Source organism: Anomalospiza imberbis, chromosome 8 (assembly GCF_031753505.1).
Source record: "Anomalospiza imberbis isolate Cuckoo-Finch-1a 21T00152 chromosome 8, ASM3175350v1, whole genome shotgun sequence".
Lineage (NCBI taxonomy): Eukaryota > Metazoa > Chordata > Aves > Passeriformes > Viduidae > Anomalospiza > Anomalospiza imberbis.
Window position 1 is genome coordinate 11313557 of NC_089688.1, and position 21405 is coordinate 11334961.

At 40.3% G+C, this 21405-nt stretch overlaps 1 protein-coding gene across 7 annotated transcripts in view; it reads right to left on the reverse strand.

The window, feature by feature from the left end:
• Nucleotides 1–511: 511 nt before the first annotated feature.
• Nucleotides 512–21405, reverse strand: part of LOC137477933 (L-threonine ammonia-lyase-like) — a 39956-nt gene continuing 19062 nt past the window's right edge. For all 7 annotated transcript variants that reach the window (XM_068197335.1, XM_068197332.1, XM_068197333.1 and 4 more), the window contains 9 exons: nucleotides 17746–17862; nucleotides 16606–16847; nucleotides 12351–12516; nucleotides 11804–11900; nucleotides 10828–10903; nucleotides 10079–10204; nucleotides 8670–8837; nucleotides 8300–8357; nucleotides 512–631 (listed from right to left, as the gene is read on the reverse strand). In XM_068197335.1, coding sequence (XP_068053436.1) covers nucleotides 533–631; nucleotides 8300–8357; nucleotides 8670–8837; nucleotides 10079–10204; nucleotides 10828–10903; nucleotides 11804–11900; nucleotides 12351–12516; nucleotides 16606–16847; nucleotides 17746–17862 — 1149 coding nt within the window. In that variant the 3' untranslated portion in view covers nucleotides 512–532. The remainder of the gene's footprint in view (nucleotides 632–8299; nucleotides 8358–8669; nucleotides 8838–10078; nucleotides 10205–10827; nucleotides 10904–11803; nucleotides 11901–12350; nucleotides 12517–16605; nucleotides 16848–17745; nucleotides 17863–21405) is intronic.

Sequence of the window (21405 nt, forward strand, 5' to 3'; positions counted from 1 at the left end):
TCTTCTATTAGCATAATTTTTCCTCATGTGGTAGCAAAGATCAGAACATATTCATGTTCAACCCCACACACATGTATACACTCCCTGAAGCAGATTTGGCAAACAGAAAACTGCTTCTGGCTTGGAAACAGAAACCTTCTGAACTTGTAATGTGGCTAAGTCCAGCAGAAGGAGCTGCATTACTTCAACAATGGGCATCAAAATCAAAAGACCTTTGAGAGGTCTATATTCAAATATAAAGAGAAATGGCTTCTCCCTGTTTATGGAATATCATTGGATTCTACAAACTAGCTAAAATCCAGGCAGCCAGCTGATAATGAATTGAGGAGTTCCAACACCAGCAGAGACTAAGAGCTTCCCTTAGCTAAACTGAAGTTTTGAGTTTAACTTTTTTTCCCCAAAGACATTTACTACATTTTGAGCAGGAAATTAATATCCTGAAGCAATTTTCTAACTGTTCAGCTTTGAAAGATAATATTTGTTGTGAAAGCCTCAAGGCTGCCCCTCGTGCCCCCACCCCGCGCTGTGCCCGTCACCGCTCAGTCCAGGTAGTTGTGGGGTAGCGTTCCAAGAGCGCGTTCCTCAGCTGGGCTGTGTGGATCTTGTCTCTGGTCTCCACAGTGCAGATCACCTGGAAAAAGAATTAGGAGCATTCCTGATGGCATGGCAGCAATCTCAGACAAAGTAATTTCCAACTTAAACCTAAAATACACCTATAAAAACAATCAGTTCAAAATAAAAACTCTGGCCCTCACATCCGCTGTCTGTGCAGGTAACAGAACTAACACTGCAGACATCTGGGGCTCTTCCAGGCAATCTGCATGACCATAAAACCTTCCAAAATCCTACTTTTTTGCCCTCAAAGTTTAAAGAAGCCAGCTGATCCTCTGCTGGCTCTTGGGCAAGGTACCTCTCTGCTCATGACCTCCCTGAAGACATCTGTTAGCAGCTTCTCTTTTCCTTTCCCTGGGGTATGTACTTGGCATTGCTGCCACCTCACCCACCTCTGACTCTTACCTCATCACATTTCTATATTTCTGGCAAATGTTTGTTCCAGTACCTCCATCTTTCAAGTTTTCTATATTATCCTTATCTTGTCTGTCATGGAGTTATCCCCCAGTTCTTTATCATCTCTGCAGTATTTTGGCTGGTTTCACTTCTCACACACCTTCTTGCTTCATTCTGTTTTTTGTTTGCTTATTGCATCACTTCTAGTTTTCTTTTATAGTTGTTCTGCTGCTAAATAAAACAACTTGGGCAAAACCAATCTTGATAGTTTTTTTTTAATTATTCACTTGCCTCCACAGGTACTAATGAAATCCTCTCATGTAGCCACTGAAGATAATAACATCAATGGCATTTTTTCAATTTTTCTATAATCTCTCTTTTTTGCATATTCACATCTTTGCCCCATCACTTGAAAGCCCGGGCACTAGCAATGATGAGGCACCAAAGTAAAGGCACAGAAGGAAAATTATACTTCACAATTTGAAACTCCTAACTTTCATTACTGATAGTCCTGCTGGAATAATCACTAGTGTTGAAAGTGCCACATGGAGAAAAGACCTCACAGAAACGTGGAAATCTAGCAAGGAAAGGACCCAAGAGGAGTCACAGTGCAGCTACAGAGAGTTCATTGTGGCAGGCAAATCCACAGAGAGCAGAGAAACAACGGGCCATGATAACCTGATGGTGGGCTGCTCTAGACATGCCCTGTCAAAATGTTCCTATCACAGCTGCATCTCTTTTAGAAAGCAACAAGGCAAAAAATACTTTAATTTGTTTATAAAGACATTTCTAAATAAGAACTTCAAATTCATGTTTTCTGGAACTACCTTAAAATAACAATAAACCTTTAGCAAAACTGTTGAATGAAAATATTAAATCCTAACACCCCAAGTAAATCTAAATAGCCATAGCTCACTTAATTAGAAGACTGGCTACAGCTTCTCAAATACCCATCATGAAATAAGCCACAATTCTGATCTGGTCTTGTAATTCTTCACCTCTCGTGCTGCACATAGTTCTATATCTTTGGTTCTTTGGAATGCAAATTAGATGCTAATTTCTTTCTTCTTCAAAAAAAGTGGGATTTAATCTTAAGACAAGGGCTGTCATAGAGGACAAGTAATAATGAGGAAGGGGGAGAAAACACAATGATTGGGAAAAGTATCTGAGAGTGCCAGTGTACCAAACACCCATTATCCATTCCCTGGTTTATATAAAATCCCTACAGCTTTGCAATCATATCTTCAAGGGGACACATGCATCTCACATGGAGTCAGTAATTTTAAAAAGCAGGATTTTTCCTTTTCCATAATAATCATGCCTGTTTTGTCCTGAGTGAATCAGTTACTGCTCCTGGAACCAGTCTGGATGTGACAGATTCAGCCTTGAATGTCTGGCAGCAAGCTGTTGCTCAGCCCCGGGAGCAAGCATGGGGAAGCATTTTGATACATGGCTGATTATCCTCTCTACCCTTTCCTTTCTGCTCATGATGGAAAGCAGGCAGAGCGCATAGACTGGAGCCAGAGAGCTTGTGAGCAGGTTGGATAAACACTGTCATTTTGTTGTAAGCATGCACAACAACCAGCAGCTGATAAGGGAAATACTATGCTGTAGTGTATCATAAAAGTACTAGCAGCAACAGCAGTGATAAAAAACGACCCCAGATATTCACCCAATTTTTCACAGTTGTCAAAGAAAGGAATAGAGAACATTTGGTCCTAGGAAAAGTGAAGAGAGAATCACACACCACCTCAGGGCAGCTACAGATCTCAGCAGCAAGGAAGGCAAGAATTTGCTTACTTGCTTAGATTAACCCAATTTACTCTGCAGTTATCCTTTCACAATCTTTCTCTCTTGCTTGCTTCACCTGGGACACATAATTTACATGAGTGTCCAACAGAGCAACCCTCACATTCACAGGGAGTTTATGAGGTTATATTTTATGTGGGATGCAGAAGCACCCCAGTGCCACTCGCTACAGGAGGTTGTGTAGCTATTGATGACCTAAGAGTAAGGGCTCCACAATGGTCTTATTTAAGAATAAATGACAGAACCTATTGCCTGATCTTTCTTGTACACCAGACAAGGTAACGTATGACAACTAGAGAAAAAATGACTTTAAATATTTCATACTGAGAAGCATTCAGCACTACACATGGGATTTTTGAACCTGCAGAGCTCTTATTGGCTGCAGGGCCAGCTGTGCACAGCACACCTTTCTGTACTGTGTATCAAAAACCCCACAAAACCACCAATAACAGAGTGCATTTTACTAATTTCTCTCCTACATATAATATCTTTGCTGGATTAATTAATTAAATAATTGTCTGGTACAGTAAAACCATTAAAATAACCAGACAGCTGGATATTTTACTGCATTTAAAGTTCCATTCCCTGTGACAGGTAACCTGAAGATAAATTTCAGCCAAAGGGTCTAGTCAACCTGTCAGTTTTTTTTCAGAGCAGGCCTACAAGTAATTAAAGACAGAAGAGATTTCACTGATTATTGATGGTTGGGGGGGTTTATTTACTGACCAGAAATTATTGAGAAAGCAGGACAAAGGCAAAAAAAATTAAACGAAAAAATTTATGACAAGTTATTGATGTGCAACACCAGAATACAGATGCATTAATCCAAATACTCTTCATAATTACACTGACTTCAAAGAGAGGAAATTCTATAACTTCACAAAAGGCAGAAATTTGCAAAGTTCTGTGCTGAATAGGGTGGGCACCTGTACTCCCTTTTAACTGCAAGATCTCATAGTGGAGACACTTCACCTTTTAGATCATATTTTCCTAGATTTTAAAAATTAATTTGGTGTGCCTCTCAGCTCCCTGATGCCTACTATCTGTAGGCTATGTGTGCAAATAAAAACAGTGGGTGAACCTGCTGAGCCAATGCTAGAGAGCAGAGGAAATGTGAGCAGTACTGCTGAATCAAGAGATTTTAGTATTTTGTGCTTTTTCCAGGCTTCATGGAAAGCTAATCCTAAATAAGTAGTGCAGTTCTTTATGTCTGTGAATCATCCATTGAACCTTTGTATCCTGCTTCTTTAATTCTAGAAATCATATTCATCATCTTAAGCTGTCTTTTTGCACAACTTAGTATTCATGAAACACCACATTTAGCAACATTATGGGTTTGTTTGCATGAAAATCACTGGAGTTAAGAGTGAAAACTTGATTTATGTACACTCGTTTCTGCTCTATATTTAGAAAATACGGGTTTCTTTTTTAAAAAAATCAACAACTGGGCAATTTTCTGAATTATTTGGTAAACACCCAGTGTAGATTACTTCACATTACAGATTATTTGGTAACAGCAACTCAGCTGATGGTTTGGGGATCAGCTGCCAGATTGTCCCCATGGTCAGAGCAATGGAATGCTTGAGAAAGAGTGCAGCAGTTGTCAGCTGGTTGTGCAACCTGAGCCTTTATCTTTTGGCAGTTGGGGCATTCAGGTGGGCGAGCACGAGCAGGAACAAGCTACAGCCACATTACATAAGGCAGGTAATAACCAACAGGAGCACTCAGACCCTCCCCAGAGCCAGGCTTATTCTCCAGCTGTGCCAGGCCACCCAGTGCCACAGTCTGCTGTGCAATGCCATCAAAGAACATGACATAATTCTTCTGGAGGGGTCTCAGAAGAAATGGAGTGTTGAACTTCCCACTCCCAGTGTCTCTTCCCCTGTGTTGGGGAATGAAACATGGAAACAGAGCCTTGCCCAGGGTCATGCAGGAAATGCTTTGGGAATGACAGCATCCTTCTGTACATCCTTCTGCACAGTGCCTGCTCCTATGTATTTGCTTCACAGGGCAATAACAGGCAATATGTTGGCAGCTGGGGACTCTAATCCAAAATATTCCCTTGCATCCTTTACAAAATGAAAGTTGGGCCAAACGAATTTATTCAAATTGACCAGAGCAGACTAAAATAATTTACTGAGTTCTGGCCTGAGGTGAATGAACTGTATGAGAAAAACAGGCAGCACACCACACAAAGCCAGGAATTTCAGCACCACTGGGAGAATGTGTAATGTTACTGAAAAGAAAAGGAAATATTTGATTTATGATTTAGCATTTTTGTGCACAAACAAGAGGGAGAAGTAATGTGGTAGATGTTCTTTTTACAGCTGGTCTCTTCCAAGTTCTTCAAAACCACAGCATAGTGAAGCTCCCAAGAGGTCTGAAGTGAACAGACCAGACAACCCATAATGCCAGACAGGAGTGAGCTTAGAGGAGCACTGCCACCACTGCAGTGCAAAAGCCACCCACTGAAAAGCTGCTGGGGCAATTCAAGACCTTACAGAACCCTTCTGGACCTGCCAGTTTGGTTATGGCACAATTTCCGTGGTGAGAAGACTTCTAGAAATTGATGAGCTCAAAGATATATTTTTCAACTAGGTTGCCTGAGTCCAAAAATTACACACTTATTAAGCAGGCAAGATGCTGATCTACTTTCATAGCAAAGAATGTCCTTACTTTATTAAGTTGCTTATTGATTTTGCTCCTTGACTTCTCTCTGAGCCAATAGTAATATGAAATTAAAGGGACTTAAATGGTTTTAAAGAGGTTTACATATTGAAGCAGTTTAAGTGATAAATTGTCCCAATTGAATCTGAGGAATATTACTGATGGAGAACACAGAAAGTTCACAGAAGCAAGTTGTATCTTCCTGCCATGAACTGGGTAGTCCTTTAGATATCTGTATCCAGTTAACTGGTGATATCAGATGATTATTTCATTACCTCAGATCTTTTTTTCTGTCTAGATATTCCCAGTCATCTAAGCTTCTTCAACAAGTGTAAAATGTGAAGCTTACCAGACTGGTTATTTGTCTGATTTGCTAAGAGTTATCTATTTCAATACAGGGACGTTGGAAGTAGTTTCCTAACCAGTCAGGGTAAGACTGAATTAGGGTGCAGTCCTCTGTGAGAAAGAAATCCAGAATGAGTCACAAGGGAAGAGAATCTAAACTGGAGGTATGAGCAGGCAGAATCCTAAAGAAACTCCCATAATATTCCATAGAACAAGAGCAGCTGATCCCTCTGCACACGGCACTTCTTACTCTAATAGAGACATATTCCTTCCTTATTTTTTAGTAAAGAAAAAAATCTCTTATTTTTGCCAGTAAAATGTTCCAAAAGTTTTTTTTCCAGAATTTTTTTGAATATAAAATTTCATTTTAGAAAGTCCTTTTTCATGAAATCAGACTATCAGCAAGGATCTTCCCACAGAGTGTTCCAAGTGTGCACTAGATGAACAAACACTAACCCAAAAAGGGATTTCACTAGAATAGGAAAAACCCCAACCAAAGCAGTTCTATCATCCTGATAAAAGACTAGAAGCCAAGTTTCCCTTTGTTAGAAATAGAAGGGTAAATCTAAAAGGATGATTAAATACTGAGGCAATAATCTTGACAGGACAGATTTAGTGTTTTGAATCAGCATCCATGCTCACTGCTCTGGTCTGTCAAACACCACAGTCAAAAGTGCACATTAAAGTCAGAATGAGATGGGTATAGCTGTAATGCCTTTCTTCTTGTTCCTGCCAGTACAGCACAAGGTGGTAATTTTGGTTCTTGATCCAGGTTTAAACTCATGCCTTATTTTATGTGCTGTGAGTTATATAACAAATGCTTAAAACATTTTGATGACACAGGTCTTTGTCTCTTAGAAACAACAAAGAAAAAACCAAAACATCCCTTACAAGTATTAGCTTTACTCTGAAAACTGGCATTTTTTCTTGTACCTGGATAGAGTAAATTCATTGTGATGCTTACATATAAACTCTATATTTTACCCTTTTTGATTACACGTGTTTTAATTTTCAAAGAACGCTTCACAATTCTCTAGATATCACCAGACAGAGCTGCCTGCAGAGGTCTGTATGTCTGGGTCACTACTTTGTACTTCATATCTTATTATCCAATAGCCTCTCCCAGGCTGATTGAAAGACATCATGCAAATCCAATATCCAATTAAATTATTCAGGGATGCAAATTCCTCCCTTTGACCCTTTTCTACAACACTGTCAGATTCTTGAAGTGAAATTAAATAGTGTTTAAAGTGCAGAAAATAGTATATGGCACTGTTTTCTTTCAGGGCCTGTATTTACTAAAAACTAAAAAAAAAAAAAAAAAAAAAAAAAAATAAAACCAACAAAACACCCAAAGAAACAAACACCCAAATAAACAAAAAATAAACATCTAAGACAGTAGATTTAATTTAATTTGCTTAATAGCATTAGTAAAAACTACCAGCCTCACTCCATAAAAATGGAATTGAAAACTTTATAAGAGTTACAGGTTTTATTGAATCTAGCCTTCAGTGAAAAGCATTTCCAGAGCTAAGTTAGTCACTCAGAGGGATTTATCCACCTCATGCAGCGAGTGTCACGAGTGTCGCGCTATCTCCAAATCAGCCAAAGCAGTGAGCTGGCCTATCATTATGGCACACTGCAGAACAATGTGGGTTAAGTCCTAGATGCTTGAGAGTATTGATGGTATCATGTACTACAGTGATCTTTAATCTACCTCTTCTTTATACCTGCAAGTGAAAATATTGAGCAGGCTTTTGCATCCAGGTGGGAAATGAAATTTAAAGGCCAAAATCAAAGAACTTGCTTACCCAGTAACATTTCTGCACCCCAGTTATGAGCCTGTTTAGCAAAGATCTCTAATTTGACTTCCACCTGAGGTTTCACAAACTAAGTCAGGTTGGACCTGGACAGCAATAGCATGAAATGAGTAGGACCACACCTTGCCAAACCAGTTGAAATAAGAGATGCACCATGAGAGAAATGGTCCTTTTAAGAGACACAATTAGCTGCAAACACCTCTTGGTGGATAAGAAATAAAACTGAGTCCCTGGTTTAAAATGAGGATTCGTTAAGAGCGAGGGTGTTCTCTCCATTGCTTTAAGGCAAACATGTCAGACAATTACAGCCAGCCTACACAGCTGGCTCTTCAAGTTCTGGATGGATGCTGCAGCTTGCTCACCTCCTCCAGCACCTGCCACACATGTCAGGAGGGTTCATACCAGCAACAGTGCAATACAACACCTGGAGTACCTCACCAGGGTGTTGCAACAGCAAGTAAAACTGGTCCTGTGTTATTTATATGCCTGCTAAGTGCTTGGCAAGAAGCTGTATAACACAGAGAAAATAATCTCTGACACTCTGCACACTCTGTTGGACTTCTTCAACATAGGCATAAAGAGACAGGAAAACATAATAAACCAGGAGAGGCTAGCACTATTAGAGAAACTGAAATTTCATCTCCTCTTACCTTGACAGTGAAGAGCTCAGATGTCACAAATGTGCGTTCTTGTTTGATATCCAAAACTCTAGATCAAATAAGGGACAAATTAGAAATCACAACAATCCCCTGTCACTGCAAAACAGTTTCTGTAAGTGTTTGGAGAATAAATATCTTTCCTTCTTTTTGAATTAGACACAATTCTATGCTACAAAGGTGTTTTCAGATTGGAACAAAAATGAAGGAAACAAAAACTTTTCTGCAATATAACAAGAAAAAACACTTTGATTAATTAATTACTTACAGACATAGCTTCAGAGATGTTTGGAAACATTTCCCAATCTTTAATAATCTCTGTGCTAGTCTGTGATTTTATTTCCCAACTATTAGTCTGATTTACCTTGCTTCTTCCCGAGCCAAAATCTCCAGTAGTTTTGACATGTCTCCTGGGCAGTCAGAAATCACAAGGGAAAATCTGCACACTCTGTTATCCAGGGTCAGGGCACGAGCTATGCACTGTTGCAGCAAATGTAATTCTAGGTTTCCACTGCATATAACAACTGCCACTCTGAAAACAGACAGAAAAATAAGAGTTTTGATTAGCACTTGCCTGTGTAAAGGAACGATAAGTCATAAAGACTGTGCCAATATCACCCTAAGGTCTGCCAAAGCCTCCCCTCAATAAGTATTACAGGTTAGAGGGCTCCTACCTCAGTATCCATTGTGAGCAGGTAGGGGAGGCCTAGAAGTTGGCTGCATTAGTTGGTCTGAAATGTTTTCATTTCACATTTCCTGGAGATTTGAGTTTTGCTAGAGATAATTAGCTGGATGACTGTAGGTCTGGGTTTCAAGTTTTAAGAATTTGACATAATTCTCACCTGGAAGTTGTAAGTTTCAGCCTCTTACTGATCAGACAATATGTATGTTCAGGCTTTCTGTAACTGTTGATTAAATTCATCACAACCCCAACAAAATGAGTGCAGAAATGTTTGAAGTACAAGTGAAGAGCCACATGATTAGTCTATGAAAATCTCTCTCTGCAGAGTCAAACCTAACCTCTTTGCATTTTCCCTTTTATTTTAGCTGTACTGAAATGCATTGCTGCCCTGTGTGTACTGTCAGTCTCTTCTGAAGAATTGTCTCAGCAGTATTTTAGTGTACAATGCTGTGCACTAGAAATTTTAGTGTACAATGCTATGCACTAGAAATTTTATTCTGTCTTGAGGGCATGTATGTTTAAATACATTCTGGACTATGACCTGAGCCAAGGCTCAATCCACTTAAGTGCTGAGTCCTCAAGCTGAGAGGCAAGGCAGCACTTGGCCACATGTTCAGCACTAAGCACAAGGATAATCCCTCTGACTGTGTGGACAGTTCTCAGGACTGGGAGGCAGGTGCCACTGGGTCACTGCAGCAGACAGCCTAGCTCCTGTCCCACCACAGACAGGGCTGGATCCCACAAGTGGAACGAGAGGAGACAACAGGCTGAGCAGAGCAGGACACTGTCCTGGCAAGTGCAACAATGCCTCGTGGAGCTGTAACTGCCTTTCCCCCAAATATCTGAGAATTGAGGAAAGGGACAAGATTTGTCAGGTCTCCAGGCTGGCATTTGTCCGGTTCAGCACAATCTTACCACCTGTGACAGGTCCAGTCATTCTGAAGTTTCTGCCACCGATGAGCCCCTTGCCAGTTCAGGGGCAGGAACTGCCTTGTCACCCACAGAACAAGTAGACTGTCACCGTTTCCTAGGACCAAGGTGCTCAGTCCCATGTTTTTGCCACAGTTCCCTGTTTGCAGTAGCTGCTGTACCTTTTACCCTTCAACTCAGGCAGCTTCCCTGCCACCAGTGCTGCAAGCCCAATGGCCCCTTCTGCATCAACCGTGGCTCGTTCGTACTCCAGCAGTCTCAGCATTGAAATGAGAGTGTCCTCCTCCCTGAAAGCAAGAGACTTGGGTCAAAATAAATCACATCAAAAGAGCTCCCAAAATCAGAAGATAATGCATTTTTATATGTGTAACGGGGTTCATGCCATCCACCCAGATACATGTGATCCCAAGGTGGTGTTACAGCTGTGCTGCTGGGCGTGAATTTCATTATTATCTGAAAGACATGATGGCTTTTTTACTAGAAATATTACCTAAATCCTAGTAGTGTATTCCACAAATGTGGCCTTTTTGTGAAGATTTAGAAGAGGTTTGTCAAGGGCTGCCTTCAAGTGTTATAGAACACAAGGACAAGTTTTACACCCAGAGCATGACCAGGTAGTGGTGGCAGGTGAAATTTTGGCCAAAGGGTCAGTTTGGACAACACTTTTTGTCATATCACTTAGTTTTAGGTAGTTCTGTGAGGAGCTGGGAGTTGGACTTGATAATCCTTCATGGATCTCTTCCAGTTTGAGATATTCTCTGATTTCTATGGTATGTGGGTCTGGGTTCAAAGTCTTCAGTGCCCCTCTTGGAAGGAAAGGTACCCCATCCTCACACTCCCTCATGCTGCATTTTTCATATACAACAATGTCCATCCCATATTATTCATGTCACTGTTTTTCTTCACCTACCTCACAGCAACAACTTTATCCACAAGCTTCCCAGTCAGCTGCAAAGAATTGCTGCCAAAGCAAACTCCACTCACATCTGCAGTTTTCAAAAGACAAAAATATGAATTTGGCTGCTTTAGACATATTCAACATTTTTTAGAGTTCTGGCTGGTTTGTACCCTTAATGAGTGCAGCACACTGCTGGTACATGACCTTATGTTGCTTGATTTTTTTCATGTGACAGAAATGTGTTTGGTAATGAAAGACCAAATCTCACAAGAAGATTTTGCCATTTTGGACCTCTTCAAGAAACTTCTGATACTTTACTGGCATTGTTGCAGTGTGAGAGTGACCCTGCAGCCCAGTGCTTTCCACTGTTCAACAAGGACTGAAGGAGAGGAGACCCAAGCACAGCACTGGGCTTGTTAGCTCCAGCAGGACAGCTGGCTAAGAGTGCAGACACAGGCAGAGCTAACCAAGAGAAATTAGAAGTTTCTTACAAAACTCCCATTTAATCAAAAACTTCCAGAGATTTGAACATCAAGCAAACAAGATGTTCTTAAGTTGCTTAACAGATGAGGTTTTTTGAGCAAAAGACATGGAAACAACTCTACCATTTATAAACACTTTTGTTCTGAGAACAGTTTTGTGTCTAAATATTTAAGCACTGCATCATTTTCCTGCCTTTTCCCAAATCAGTTTTTTACACAAGAGCTTTCCCATTGATTTCACTGGTTTAGATGCTGCATGTGAGCACAATGTTCAGACAAATACTCTCATATTTCTAAGTATTCATGTGCACTGGAAATAGCATTTTACCCCATCAGGGGGAGGAGGAAAATGAGGCAGAAGTTGCTCTTACAGCTTAAACTAAATTCTGACTCTTCAGAGAACTCCCTTAAAATATGTTCGAACTGGAATAATAAGAAAATAATATAGTTGGAGAAATCTGTTACAACCTTTATTTTACCTCCAAAACAATACTGCATTTTCTCACCTCCATAGAAGTGATGATTGTTGCAGGCTTGGTCATCATTTGGGTGGCCAGCTTTTAAGGACTGTTGCAATACTGGGAAACTTTCAGATTCAACTCCCTGAGGAAGAGAGATGTTGTCACTTTTTTATTGAACCAGTTGTAACAGAACTTGCCACCAAAGTAGATAGCAAAACCTACAGAAATTTCCTCCTCAAATTAATAATTAATTTCAAGTGGCAAAACAACCATGCTACCACTAAATTTATTCTGTCATTTACTTAGGACCAAATTTTTCCAGCAAGAACTTATTTCAAAATACAGAACTGGATTTTTTTTGCTTAGGAAGAGTCTTCCCACACTTTTCTCTTAAATCCAGCCAAACAGCCAAGGGACAAGAACTTCCCTGGTTCTTACAGGGTCTTCTCTGAGGCAAAGCCCATGGGATCAGATAGTTCCTGTCCCCAGCACAGGCAGTCTCTGCAAGTGTCACTAGATACCAGTGTCTTGTGTAAACAGCTGTGGTGAAAGCCGCCCAAACACAATGCTTAATAGGTGAAAGGCAACTTACAATTACAGAAATATGTGGGTTGAGGTGTTTGAGTGCAGCAGCTGACCCTGCCAGCAAGCCACAGTGGCCTCCTGCAGGGAAAATCACTGCGTCCAGCTTTGGCACCTGCTCGTACATCTCCAGCCCCACGGTTCCCAGGCCTGACAGGTACACAGCACTGTCCTCCCTGGGGGGAGGAAGGGCACAGATCAGCAGAGGTCACAGCTGTCAATGCAGAAATAATAATTCCATCTACTACTTTCAAGACATTGTTCAGCAGAAAAAGATAAATGTGAGAGTAAATCAGCAGCACATGAGGGAAGGACGTGATGCAACAGGACGGTGCCATCAGGTGGACCACAGAGTGCTGCTGCCTACTGGGAGAAAACTTGTGCCCTATTGGGAGAAAACCTGTGCTGTAGACAAGCCCCTCAAAGAGTCTTCAGACTGAAGAGCACTTAACTTCCATTGTTATCAGGGGTTAACAGAACTGGCAGGGAGAAGTCGTATTTCCACTGCCATCACTTCCTTCATCTTCATAAGTGTTAAATTCTGCAGTCTAAACTACAAGCAAAGCCTCAAAAAGAAATCCCCTCTTTGCTTATCAGTGGATTTAGTGTTTGTGATGAATGGAAATTTTCATGAAATTTAAGCAGTGTGTTCAACCTCATAAATATCAAAGAGATTGCTAGAGCTGTCTTTCCACACTTCAGGGCCAGTATCTGATACCTTTGCATTAAGCAAAGCATTTAGCCATGCCAAAATATTCACTGGTAAAATACTTTCAGGCAAATGCAGTATAAAGAATAGGGACGAGCAGCATCAAAAATTTGGAGAAAATTTCACTATACAGTCATGACTGACTTAGATCTATTTCTAAAAGCTGGTTTGCATTTTATTTACAAATTAGCAATGATGTAAATGTAGAACTACATATAAGAAAATAAATATGAGCCCTCTGTACATTCTGCTTTTTCTGGGAAACAGAATCGTAGATCCAATGACTGTACTTGATTTACTTGACCCAAGGATGTTTGGGTACTAGGAAACTGTATTTATTACTGTACCTGTTAGACAGGCACAGAGAGGCTCAGTGCAGGAGCACAGAATTCCTGCAAGGAGGAGACCAAGGCCCTTGAGAAGTTACCTCACATATGTATCAAGACACAGAAAATTCCTCAGGGCAAGGGTCTATATAACTACATAAGAGAGGATAGGATCAATGAACTTCCACTCCTGTAGCACAGCCAAAGACAAAGGCAAGAAATCATAGTGGAATGAGTCCTTGTATTTACTGTCTTTATCAAGATACTGAAGGAGCTCTCTCCTCCTCCTTATATGTGGCAAAATAGATCACTGGCCTCCTGAACAATTCTGGAGAGTTATTCCCAAATAAGTTTCAGATCCAAGTTTGTGGAGCTATCCCTGCCATAGTTACATGGGGTACAAGGGGACCTGCAAAATGAATGAAGGCTTGAGATATTCAATGTAGGAATAAAACCTCTCTAACAACTGAAAACTGTCCAAACAAGACTGCTCTGGACATGGAGAGCTGTTAGCAATTTGAATCAATATTTCAGATCATAATGTTTTCCTTGTTAACATCCACTTAAAACATCAGTTCACTGGTTAGCTTTTATAAGAAAATGGGTGATTTTCTTTGCATTGTGACTGAAAGTTTTTGCTTTTTGAAAGTAAAAAAAATTATCATATGCCATTTAGGCAAAACGAAGGAAGAGGGCAGATAAATATAAAGACTGTAGACTGAAAAAAACATTTTTGATAGGATATTTGCCTTCTGAAAGGTATCATACATCAGCAATCAAAGATGGGCTGTCAGGCTTTAGTTTTCCAATGAAGTTTTGGTGTGGCAGCTACAAGGCTTTGTTCCTATCTGTTCCAAGTAAAGGACTCAGAGTCTGTTGGATAGAGTAACAGAGTAACCAGATCACAAATGATCAGGTTTGATCAGCATTTAGATATGGAGTTACACAAGAAAAAAATGGGCTTTCAAGGATGGAAGGTGTGTAATTCAATCTGCAGCACTCTTTCCTCCCTGATTCACAAAGGAATTTTGCTCACATCCTCACAGAGGTACTGAGTTAGTTATTGGCAATAGTCACATTGCATTTATAATGAGGCCCTGAACCCCTGTAGTTACTAAAAATTTCATGGCACCTAGGCAGCAATTAGGCAGACTAAATGATTGAATTCCAATTTGAAAAATCACATTTCCTTCCTGGAATTCCCCAGGAAGTTGCAACTGAGTAACAAGTGTCTGCATCTATTTGCATTCTTGCATGGTCGTTTTCATGACACAGTATTTTAATTGCACTCGAGCAATGGGCAGAGCTGACAGTGACACACCCAGCTGCAGGGCATCGCCCGTGCGGGTACAGCCCAGCCCAGTCACGTAGGGTCTGCTTCAGGAAGGGCAGAATGAATTCCTGGGTGAGGAGATCCAGAGACCAAATTGCTAGGAATTGTATCCAAGCTAGAATTAAATTGAAATAAAATGACATTTTGCAAGCTCCATTCTAACACTTGGGAGCTCAGCTGGTATTTTACAAACACCTTTGGCAAGTGACAAGAATGTGTGTCAGACCCACACAGGAGAAGAGTGGCTATCCATAAAGGCATACATTACACTGGGAAATCTTTCCAGGTCTACACCTAACAAAATATTTTTCATAGATCCCATTATGAAAAGCCTCATAATTGAAGTGGAGAATTTCTTCCTTTTTTTTTTCAGTGAAAAATTGCATCTGTGAGGTTTTAATTAAACACAGTCGCAGATTGAACAATTTGGTTCTTGTAACCTGAAACACATCAGAGTATTTTTAACAGTAGTGTGTACATTTAGAATTCCTCAGTGTTGGATGCTGGAGTTCTACACAGGCATTGTCCCTGGAGCTTCATGAACCTGGAAAATATCTACCTTACGTAACTTAAATCATTATTTAGGGATGAGGGGAAGATTAAACATCAAATTAAAATAAAATAATTTAGTTCTTATGTGTGAATGTGATAGTTGATGCAAGCCAGCTGGAGGTTAACACATCAATTAAAAAAATGGCTGACAGATATTTGGGAATCACCAAGTTATGGAAAACTGTGGTTTTCAAATGAGCTTAAAAGTGTTTAAAATTCCTTGGGATTCAAGGCACCTCATTCCCCACTGAAAATCCCAGTCTGGGACAAGACTGTGCCCATGGTGGCAGACCAGGCCCACGAACCAGCCCTGTGTGTCACTGGCTGCTGGCAGAGCTAACAGAGAAGTTGAACAGTACAGTTTGTAGTATTGCCTTCCCAATACAGCAGCTGGGAAAGAAGTGAGGACTTCTTCTGTTCTGCTCATTCTGGGATCTTCTTCCCAGCCAACACCCCTCACCATTACTGTTCAAGGCAGCAGTGCCTGGGAGCTGGAGGGGAACGGGCACTCCCTGCAGGAGATGCCATACAAACACCAGGAGTGGGATGAAGCCTGCACAGAAGCAGCAATGGTAGAGGGACAATAACATTCTAGCTCAGGGTATCAGAGGGATCACTGTTAATGATTCACCTCTCTGTGCTTTTGGAAACCTTTCTTGAAGAAAGGTCAAAAAAGAAAAGGGGGTGGGGCAGGGGAATGCATAAGAGGCTACAGAGAGTAAAGAGAAAAGGGAAAAGGTATGAGTTCTAAACAGTTTTGCCCATCTTATTTATGTTTTTGTTGGATCTGCCTTGTCCAGTGACTTAAAATTTTTCAAATTTAGATTTATGCTCATCCTTAGCTACTTTAAATGCATGTGTGAAGTAGCCTCTTAATCATCTTTTTTTCAAGGCAGTATCCATTTTGTTCCTCACACCAGATATGTGAAAATCTTAGAGCATTAACCTTCTTGTGCTCCACATTATCCCACAGAACCCTTTGCATTAAAGATTAACTGTTACCCTCCTAACTTCAAACAGAGAGACCAGAAATGAACACCAGCCTAAATGCTTTCTGACAGAGTTACTAAAGAATTAACCGATAGCCACTATCATATTAGCCCATAGAAATCCCCAGTCACAGGGTTTGCCTAATTTAGGGGCAGAGAAGAGTGTTTCATTTTGGTCTCCATCCCCAGCTGTTACAGAAAGACATGATTTGTGCCTGGGAACATGTAACCATCCATATTCCAGATAAGAGGAGCATTTGGATGAGCTGTGATAAAGTTTTAATGAAACTAGTTGCTTTTGCAGAGCTGTGCAGGCATGCAATGAGATGTTTCTAATGCACCTGGCTTTCACTCACTCTTCGAGGTAGAGGTAGCCGTTCTCCTGTGCCAGCCTCCGGGCGTGCACCTGGGAATCCTTGGCTGTGGTGCCATAGGAGATGACCATGGCTCCGTACTCGCGGCACATTTTCACCCTGGCCGGAGCCGTGCTGGTGGACAGGATGACAAACACGGGAATACGGAGCTCTGAGGCGTGGTAAGCAACAGCCATGGAAAAGTTACTGTCCGAAGCCACGATCACCCCTTTTCTTTGCTGCTCCTAAAAACCAGGGTTGTTGTTGCACATTAGACAGTGTCACATAGCTGTCCCATATAATCCTGGATCATTCTAATGATCAGCCTTCCTTTTTTCCCTTTACTAGTTGATTGAATTGTGATTTTATGGTATACTATATGCATGTCTGCTATGATCTCAGGATTCACACACAAAGCTAAAACAGCACAAGACCCTGTGACTGTACTCCTCTGGGTTCAATTCTTGTTCATGGGAAAGAGCTGAAAAACTCCAACTGATCACAGAAGAGCTGATAGCTGATCCCTCAGAGCTTATATCTCTGCTCTGCCTGTATGAAATTGCTTCATTTCAGGCTTCCTTTTAATAGAAGATTTAATTTATATTATTGCGAAAAACAGGAATAACCACTGCTCTGGGCTGCTGTCTCATGCCTATTTTAACAATTATTACTGCAGAGACTCATATGACAATGGCAATAACCTCCCATGACAAATGATAAACAAGTTATTCATGTAAGAAAACTGAAATTCATTACAAAATCAATTGGTGATCTAGATCTTTGTCATCACTCATTGTAATTCAATTTCATCACCACTCATCAGTTTGCTGGTTTCAACACATCAGAACTACAGTACACATAAAAACACTTGCATCTTAATGCCACAGGAAAACGCTGATGTTTCCATTTTGCAAGCTTTTGTTTCAAACATTTTAAAGAATTTCACCAGCAGATCAGCCAATTGTAAATAAAGTAGTATTTTACATTCAGACCTATCTCTGTTCACATGCTGTGTTCAGTACAATGATTCTAAAGACAAGAAACGCTGTGATTTGATGGAGATTAGAGGTAAATTTATCTTTAACTCTGCTCCATTTTCGTGAAGCAGAACTAATCTACTTATTTTTGAACGCTTTGCTATACCTGAGGCAATGACATCAGAAGGTAAAGTACACCTCGTTCCTTCACAGACCCTGTGTACTGGAGGAACTCCTTCTTCAGGTAGATGTCCATTCCATACTGCTTGGATAGCCTAGAATACTGGAGTAGATAAATAGTATTATGTCAATATATCTACTATTAAGAAAAATCTTCCACACCCCATCAGCTGCCTCTTGAGGCATGAATTCTACTGCTATATATGAGCTCTAAAATGTAAAATTCATCTTCTGGTTTCTTTATAAATTCACAACAGTGTGTTGTTACCTACCAGGTCCTTCTGCTTTATGGAAGTGATTTTCAAACTCACAGTAGTGAAATATGGACCACATGCCATTAAATACTCTGAAAATAGCACTTACTTTGGATCTTACTGTTCAAACACAGGCATTAAAACAAATATTTTCAATTGTCTCAAAACCCATGCTTCTAGTACTTGCCAGAACTGGATATTGAATAACCAAAAAATAAGGTAATCATCTAATAGATACAAAAGCCATCAGAAAATACCTCCTTGAGCCCCATTATGGCTCTGCTATGGTTTCTGCCACTGATTCACTACTGAGTGTTGTCTATTTTGCATCCTAAGGCCAGTAGAATATTAGTAAAGACATTTCTTACTCCAAGAAAATTGGAAACAATAAAAAAACTATTTCCCAGGACTGCATGTGTAAGCAGCAGCTGTTTGGAAAAGCTTAGTGTTTGGAACAGAAATGATGCCTGAGCTGAGGGGAATTAGCAAGCACATTACATGTGATGCAGTGCCTAAGTGCATGATTTTTAAAAATTTTTGATGGCAAATATTTGTTAAGCTTTATAATAAGACACTCCCAGCATGCATCAACATATTAATTTCCTATTACCATATTCATTAAACCAAGCGTTTTACACAAGATACTTGTAAAATAGAGCTGCAGTAAGCCTGTGGGTGCCAGCTCCCCTGGCTTACTGCGGCTCTATTTCAGAACTGGCTCCATCTCCTCTATTGGCTGCCAAAGCAAATGAGGCCCTGGTGATTTAGGGGATCAAGTCCTCATCTAAGATAAGTCATGAAGTGAGACAGATCCAGAAACAGCATGACAAAATATTTATCTCAAGCAATTATCTGGCAGTGTCATACATACATTGTATAGTGTACACACTAATATGTACTTACATGGTTTTCAGACTGCAGGACTTTCCAAGTGAATTTATATAAACTAAACATACCTGAAGCAGACACTTGCTTTAAAGTATACAGTCAAACTACATGTCTCAGGTGAACAATTCAAGGCTTTTTAGTGGATTTCCAAGCATATGTTAAGTTTCTCACCCATAGGTGGGGCCAGATTCTCTATTTTGCTCCTGAAAATCCTGACATAAGAGCTACCACTTGCTGCTCCTTTGCAAATCTGGCTGCAGAAACTGAAACAATGGAAAGTGCTTAGCATGCTAATAGGATAATAGTTTATATCCTAAACATCCTAATCTATGGAGAATGCCTATGCAAAACAGAACAAGAACACCATAAAAGAAATGCTACTAGTGCTTCACATACCATACTTATATTTGTAGAGAATCTTCGATTCTAGAGCAAACAATCAGAAAAAGGATTTAAGGAGATGAATCCTGTGTATAATAAAGTTGCCAAGTCTCCTACATTTAAAACTGTGTCATTAAGTCACTCTCCCACAGGGGTGGTTTACTTTAGATTGATATTTATCTTTAATTATGATACCCGGGATTTTAATTCTTTAGGTTATCCTTTTTGTCTTCCTTTAACTGAGGATTTTTTCATATAGCCTAAATATAGCAATTCCTTCTAAGGAAGCAGGCATCAGTGCTATTTGCAGTTGAACTGACCTGATGTGTGACCTCCTAAGACACATTGGACCAGCCTGTAAGATTTCCTTTTAGTCACTGTGATCTTATCTAAGGACTACAGATACCATGTTTAAGGTACAACACACAGCAGAGCCTCCCTCTGGCATCCGCAAAGCTAACACAACACAACCCTTACAGCTCCTTCATCAGTAGCCAAACCAGGTTCCAACTTGATGTCAGTTCCTAGTTCTCTTATGCTTACTTCCTCTTGGACCTGTTACAATTCACTCACGATGCCATATCTCAGCTCCAAGGCAAACTTCTGCCTAAGGAACCAGGATGCTCCATCCCTGGTTTTACCTGCAGATTAGAAATCACCCTGAAAAGTATTTCTCCCTTCAATTAACTAAATGGATTATAGTCACACTCACTTTCTTAGTCTAAACAATGTCCTTGAAAGGGGCTCTTATCTCTACACAATGAGTTAAAATCAAGGTTTTCTGTTTTTCTTGACATCACTCTGTGCTTTTGAAACAATGCATGAAATGTACTAATAACTTCTGAAGGAATATTACTTTGAATAACAACAGTCATGGGCTATTTTCACACTAAAATATATTGGGTTTTATATGGATATAGGTTTTCCACTATTCTGATAATTTTAAAAGCATATTTCATTAAAAACAGACTAAAGAAAGTGAGACTGTTTAGCTTGAAACAGTAAATGCAGAAAAGGGATACAACTGCATAAATGGGCTGCATAAATCTGCCAGGGACATCCAGGATAAAGGAGCTATTTAAGCTGAGGGGTGTCATGGTTTAACCTCATCTGGCAGCTAAATATCATCCTACCACTTGCTCATTTCTCTGCCCCTGTGCTCGGGGGGAGATGAAAATTGGAAGGGTAAAAGTGAGAAATCTCATGGGTTGGGATAAGAACAGTTAATATGAATAAATAAATAAATAAATAAAAACAATGTAATTAAAAGGCAAATAACAAAGGGAGACAAATAAGACCCAAGAAAGACAGTTCATGCAATTGAAAACAATTGCTCACCAACAACCAGCTGATGACCAGCCACGCCCTGAGCCACAGGTTCCCAGCCAACTTTCCCCCTAATTTTATTGCTGTGCAAGTTGTCATATGGTATAGGATGTCCCTTTGGTCAGTTGGGGTCAGCAGTTCCAGCTGAGTCCCCTCCCAACTCCTTGTACATCCCCAGTCTTCTCACTGGTGGGATGGAGTGAGGAAAACACCTTGACTCTGTGTAAGAGATGCTCAGCAGTAACAAAAACATCTCCATCTTATCAACAATATTTTCATCACAAATCCAAAACACAGCCCCATATCAGCTACTGTGAAGAAAATTAACTCTACCCTAGCCAAAACTTCCCTGCAGTCCAGCCAAATCTTTTGTGCCACCTTACAGCCCCAAACTGTCTTGTACCACATCCTTTGACACAAGACACACTTCTTCAGTAATGTGCTACAAAAATCACAGCTGTCCTTATTTTGGGAATGCTAGGCTAAAAAACCCACAATGGAATTAGTTATGATGTCTCTGGATCAGCAGTTGGGAACAAGGACAACTTTGAGGACCTAACCACTACACTCCAGGGACTGCTAACCCCAAGCAGATTGCAAAGTTCTTACCCTTTGCCTGCCAGAAAAACAAACCACAAGGATTCATTGAGAGCGTGATTTGGGACTGCTGCTAGGAATTGCCATTTGGCAAAGACACTCTTTTCACCCACCAAAAGGAAAAGAAATTACCAAGAGAGCCCAGGGTAGCTTGCTTGAAGAGTTCCCAATGGTAGAAAAACACTATGAAAAAGTACAGA